The sequence below is a fragment of the Triticum aestivum genome, chromosome 4B, assembly GCF_018294505.1.
Source record: "Triticum aestivum cultivar Chinese Spring chromosome 4B, IWGSC CS RefSeq v2.1, whole genome shotgun sequence".
Classification (NCBI taxonomy): Eukaryota; Viridiplantae; Streptophyta; class Magnoliopsida; order Poales; family Poaceae; genus Triticum; species Triticum aestivum.
The window spans coordinates 547,977,522-547,983,741 of NC_057804.1; the positions used below are offsets into that span (position 1 = coordinate 547,977,522).

General features: G+C 44.0%; 1 protein-coding gene across 5 annotated transcripts; it reads right to left on the reverse strand.

The window, feature by feature from the left end:
* Positions 1-822: 822 nt before the first annotated feature.
* On the reverse strand, positions 823-4,979 carry LOC123093198 (ubiquinol oxidase 1a, mitochondrial). Of its 5 annotated transcripts, none has more exons than XR_006445161.1 (4): positions 4,277-4,979; positions 3,983-4,111; positions 3,624-3,787; positions 823-2,857 (listed from the first exon to the last, which is right to left on the reverse strand). XR_006445161.1 is itself a non-coding variant. In XM_044515108.1 (4 exons), the coding sequence occupies exons 1-4, from the start codon at positions 4,379-4,381 to the stop codon at positions 2,845-2,847; spliced, it is 330 nt and encodes a 109-aa protein (XP_044371043.1). In that variant the 5' UTR covers positions 4,382-4,979; the 3' UTR covers positions 823-2,844. The 5 variants fall into 5 exon arrangements, 2 of the variants coding, with proteins under 2 accessions (XP_044371043.1, XP_044371042.1); XR_006445163.1 differs by having other exon boundaries at positions 3,867-4,111; XR_006445162.1 differs by having other exon boundaries at positions 3,983-4,129.
* Positions 4,980-6,220: the final 1,241 nt, after the last annotated feature.

Consider the following 6,220-nt stretch of genomic DNA (forward strand, 5'->3'; position numbering starts at 1 on the left):
TAACACAAAGCTATTCTTTTCGATCAATCTAACCAAGAGTTTGTACTAAAATAACACCATATGACACACATCAACCAACTCTAATGTCACCTAGATACTCCAATGTCACCACAAGTATCCATGGGTTAATTCTATGATATGCATCAAACAACTTCATGATCATAGTATTGAATCCACACAAAGAACTACAAGGAGACCCAAAAGTTTCTATCAGAGAAAAGATAATAAAAACGTGCATCAACCCCTATGCATACACTACAAGAAATATGTCAACTTGTGACCACCACTATTAGTCACTGAAAGGTCATGGTTTTTCATTTGCGACCTTCTTGTGACCAAAAACAAAAGGTCAAAAGATGGCGGTCGTCAACTGACTATAGCGACCTTCTCTGTGAGAAGGTCATAGACGTTTACGACCAAAACAGAAGGTCGTTGAACCCATGACCTTTTGTTTTGGTCACTAGCTGTCTGCCCAGGCCACGTTGGATCCGACGTGGCAATCTGACGTGGAAAAATTACGACCAATTCAAAAGGTCAAAAATTAGAATCGGCCCGGTCCAATTGGGTGTTTATATGGGCCGAGCCCATTAATTCAGCCAATTTAGTGTATTTTTTATGTCAATTTTTGTTAGCTTCATGGGCCAAGCCCTACTATTCAGCCCATCAACTTCTATGCACGTTTGGCCTTTCAATAATATAGGTACTATTTTGTGCAGCCCATTTTCTTGTTTACATTCATCCTTTTTATACAGTCAAATAATAATTCAATCTTGGAGTTGGTCCAGTATACTTTTCAGCCCATTCACATATATGCGACCCATATTCATACAAATGATTCTCCTTTTCAATAAATTTTGCAAATAATTTCATAATTCATCACTAAATATGTTTACATCACAGGCCATAAAGCCCTACAAAATAGTATCACATGTTCCTATACAAAACTATCAAATCATATGTACAACAAAACAGAATACAAAAAATTTAGTTCAACAAAAATAAATTTTCTTCCTCTTTCATCTTCTAGAACACAACACCTGTCATTGAAAGGATCGACCATTAGAAGCATATAGAATACAAGGGAAACAATCAAAATAAAGAAATGAAAGGCACACACAATGAAAATTATGACAACATCAATATTTTTTATATTACCATACAAACAGAAATGTAATATCATTGCTTAGGATATATGGCATTATCAACAAGACAACAAAATTTACAGATTATCTAGACCAGACACTACTACTATTTGTGAATATAGAAAATGTAAAAACAATGTAAATGGTGAACAACACTTGAGAATATATCAACAGATTAAGAGCATATTGTTTAGCATCACACAGATAGTAGCACAATGCTACATGCAACTATTAGGATAAAGTAGAGCTTCTACATTACATAGTCAGATATGAAAGACCAAGCAAACTGTTCCGAGAAAGACAAGTTACAGAGCAATCACTTAACAAGTAGTACCAACATGAGTAAATCACATAAAGAAGTGCAATCTAATATCACAGCTGCCAAAACACCATATCAACATTCTTTACAGACCGAAAAGGAGCATGCGCTGCAGGACATATAAATATACCGTGAGCATTATTTCTACAAGTAAAATGCATATAAATATTACAAACATGCCACTGGGTACTAATCAGCCAGAGTAGTGTCATGGCTACCCGAGTTATCACCTAAACACAACCTCGAAGAGGATGGCCAACGCTACCTGCACTAGAGTCACCATGTTGCATGTTATTCCATCAAGACAAATACAATCAGCATCAGGATCAGAGGTTCAGAGCAAGAATAGTGAAGGCGTTTATGCTATAAACGACAAGGAGATGGTGCCAACTCTAACTAAGTAGGCATAGAGTAACAAAACAACTCCATTACACTTAAGCTGCTGCTACCTGCATACACTAAATGGAACCAGAAGTATGTCGACTACTAGACAGCCATGAATGATGCCCAGGAGTATTGATTTGGAAACAATCAATCCTCCAATACTAATAAATTTTGGAGTATTAATTCAAAGATGACCTATACTACAGTACAGTGCAGTGCATAAGAAGGAGTGAATCCATTTTCACAATCTGAGGAAGAATAAGAAGGAACCAAGCATATGAAGGAGTATTCAGTTTACTCATGTTGCTGCTACAGTACAGTACTGCTGCTATAGTACATTGCTCCAAGAATAATATGAAATGTGGACTAATCGGAATAATCTGGTCTAATGTAGACAAATGTGGACTACCCTACTCCAACATGCTACTCTAACTATCAAAACTACACCAAATTAATTGGGAACATCACTGATCCTCACTGTCAAACTACTCCACCAAAGACAAGTACTGGCATGCTTTGTTGTAACTAGATTCACTATTTAGTCACAGGAAATACAACACAGCTCAAGAAATACTCCACCAAAGACAAATCGTACACTAAACTACTGCAAGAAACTACTACTACAACAACTACTGCAAGAGAGAAGAGATAAGAAGAGGGAACTACTGCTTGCAAGTCCCAATTTAACAGCAGTAATCATCAATTTAGTTAATCGAAGATGCTACTCTAACTACTCCATTTTTCAAGATGCTACTGTAACTATCAGTACTGGAGTAATCGAATGTGTTGCAAGATGCTACTCTAACCAGATGCTCCAAGTTGATACTCCAAGATACTACAAGCAAGTTCATACTCCCACAAGAAGAGAATTCAGACAAGAATCTGTTCCACACACACTGTTCATTCAAGCAAGTTGAACATAGGTCTTTCCATGGAGGAGAGAGCATAGACTCGATCACCGGCCTTGTGCCAAATCCCCCACGCCTTCTTGTGGGGCCTTCATAACAATGACCTGCAAGCAGAACACACCAAAAACAAAGTCACACATGCATGCTACTAATGCACAGTCCTGTAGTTGTTTGGTTATTATTTTAGATTAATATGAATAATTCAATATGTATTATCTATTTTAGAAAAATGAAGTTAATAAGTTCTGCTAGACTATTGTTTCAAAGAAATATATTAGAATGTTAAATTTAACATGCTAGAAACTTAAATGAGAGTGCCCCACACAGAGTGTAAGTAAGACTAGCATATAGTAGTTTGTCTTGTACAGAATGCTTCTAATCTAAGTAAGCATGATAGTGTACGCGTTAGAGCTTTTTCATGCATGCAAATATTTTATGAGGAGAACTAGATACATGTATGTGACCATTAGAATGCATAGGTGTGTAGGGGAGCTCCCCCGACATCACTGCTATCGTGATTGACCAATGAAACAAAAGGTTACAGGGAGCTTTTAAGTAAAATCTGCTTATGCACACAGCAAATCTGAAAATGTGAGCTCGGTATGCTCTCTAGTAGTCTCCAGTGAGCTGATCCTGCTAATCTATCTACGCAATGGTGGTGAGAGATGGGGATGCCAGTAGAAGGAACTAGCAAGCATACCACATGCAGGGCCAGGCGAGAAGACAGGTGCCAAGACGGATAGCATTGACAATAGATACGCTTCATAGGCATGCAACACAAGACGGATATCTGCATGTCTTTCTTCAGAAGACGCATTGTAACTAGACTACTGCTTACTACATAACCCAAAACTGAATCATGAAACAAACCTTAGCATCCATGCACTGTAGGCAAGATCTTTCTCAGGCAGGTACGATGGTTGTCTCTCTTTCAGCTGGATTTTCTTAGCCAACTGTCTTGTCGATGAAGAACCACTTCTTCAGTGTTTTCTTGTCACTACAGGTGTGGAGGAAGTTCATTAACAGAAGAGTACCTGAGAAGAAGAATTAGATGCGTTAGGAATCAATCAAATCAACACCAAATCGAATCAGGAAGAAGAATTGTGCGTTCACTTAGGTAGTTGCAGTGCCCAGGTTCATCTTGTTGGCGTGGAACTGGCCTGCTCACGGCCACGTGACGCTTGCACTCGTGAATGTAGCAGGGGCGCCACACCAGGAAGCATGCGTACCTGGAAGAAGATGTCGGTGGGGAAGCGCGGGGACTTGACGGTGTAGTAGGCGATCTTGTCGAGCATCGTGTTGGGCACATGGTGCTTGGTCAGATCGATCGACATGTCTGCGCTGTACGCCTCCCATGGCTGCCGCAGTGAAACCAACTAATGAATCACAAACAACAGCGGCGCAACAAGTAAATAAAATTACAGCGCACATCGACCGCACGCGCGCTCCCATCTGGCGACCCGTCGCCGGCGACGGAACCGAAACAGGAAAAGTAGAGCAGAGGAAGCAAGGGAAGAGCGTACCCTGAAGCAAGACCACTTCCACTCGGTGCCTTCCTCACGCACCAGCTTCTTCGACTGCTCGATCCCCCAAGTAGCTGCTGATCGCCACCTCCTTCTTCTAACCATCGCCCTTGGCCGCCTCCGCCTTGACCACCTACGAGGCCGCGGAAGTGGACATCATCCGCAGCAACGCGCCCTTGCCGCCGACAAGGGAGGTCTTGGCCCCCGGGGACGTCGCGGTGGTGGCGAAGAGGCGGTTGGCGCCAGCGCCGGCGCGGCGGAGGAGGACCGATCCGGCCATCCCGGAGCTCATGTGGCCGCCGAGAAACGCCTCCGTGAATCACAATCCGGGACGAGACGTCTGATGTTGACGCACGCTTGCCCTTGTTGCTGTGGTGGGTGGGTGGGGTGGGGGTGGGGTTGGGGGGTTGCGCTGAAGACCTTGCCTTCGAGCGTGGTGCCCAGGCCGTCGGCGCAGATCTGGCACACGCCCCGGCCCCGTCCCTCTGCCGCCGTCGCGGGTCTGGAAGCACCGCCTCGCTTGCTCGATCTAGGTCGTAGAAGGTGGGGGTGACAGCGGATCAGGGTGGGAGGGAGAGGGTTTGGGTTGCGGCGGCGGCGGTGGCTGTGAGTGTGAGCGAGATGGAGGAAGGGGGAGCGGCGAATCCCGCCAGCGGAGGGGATGGGTGCGGAGGTGATGTGAGAGACAAAGGGAGGGGATGGATCGGGGTGGGTGGGAGAGATAGGCAGCGGCGTGTCACGACCGGTTTTTCAATAAAAAAATTTATTGAGAAAACCAATCTTTAAATCCCAGTATAGGAAAAGTCATCCTTTCTGGTAGACAAAAGCTTGATAAACAGAGAACCAGTAGCATCAAATATATTACAGGGTTGAGCTGAGGTTGCTCAACAATTTTATTACAGACTCGCCAATATATTACATATGGGCGGATATGACACCGGGGTTGGGTGGCATGCTACTAGCTCGAGGGAAAAGTGGTGGTGGATAACTTGACTTCTACTGGCAGTACATCGAGCGTTGAGGTGAGGCTCGATGAATTTATTCGGGGTTGCGGAAGCGGATAGTACAATGACCAAGACAGGATCGCACGGGACTGACTGGGACTCCTCTAGGCGTCGGACTCGCTATCAAACTCTTCATCCATGAGATCGCCTTCATCAGCATCTGGCCAAATCAACAAGCCAGGTGAGTACTTGAAAGTACTCGCAAGACAGATCGGACAAAAGATATAATCAATGAATGCATGAATGCGTCATGAATAAAGGATGATGCTCATATAACAATGGTAAGATTTGCAGGACTTGATAAATAAAAATAAATGGCTGAAAAACCGATCGGGTGTCTGGAGCGACGCCTCGAAAGGTAAATAAATAAAGTGCATGCCGCAGTCGGGCGTCTAAGCGACACCACATAAATGGCTTAAAAGAAATGCCACAGTCGGACGTCTGGGCGACATCACATAAAGGGCTTTTAAAAGAAATACCGTGGTCGGACGTCTGGGCGACATCACAGACAGGGCTTTAAAAGAAATACCACAGTCGGATGTCTGGGCGACATCACAGACAGGGCTTTAAAAGAAATACCACAGTCGAACATCTAGGCGACATCACAGACAGGGCTTTAAAAGAAATACCACAGTCGGACATCTGGGCGACGTCACAGACAGGGATTTAAAAGAAATACCACAGTCGGACATCTGGGCGACATCACAGACAGGGCTTTAGAAGAAATACCGCAGTCGGACATCTGGGTGACATCACAGACAGGGTTTTAAAAGAATAGCATAGCCGGACGTCTGGGCGACATCACAGACAGGGCTTTAAAAGAAATACCACAGTCGGACGTCTGGGCGACATCACAGACAGGGCTTTAAAAGAAATACCACAGTCGGACGTCTGGGCGACATCACAGACAGGGCTTGTAACAGAAGTAAATAACAGGTTT

Coding starts and splice junctions, on each gene's coding strand:
- LOC123093198 (XM_044515107.1), bottom strand. CDS start 4,381: ATGGTTAGAAGAAGGAGGTGGCGATCAGCAGCTACTTGGGGGATCGAG. Junction 4,130..4,276: donor GGAAGTGGTCTTGCTTCAGG/GTACGCTCTTCC, acceptor GTGATTCATTAG/TTGGTTTCACTGCGGCAGCC. Junction 3,707..3,982: donor CCACCGACATCTTCTTCCAG/GTACGCATGCTT, acceptor TCGACAAGACAG/TTGGCTAAGAAAATCCAGCT.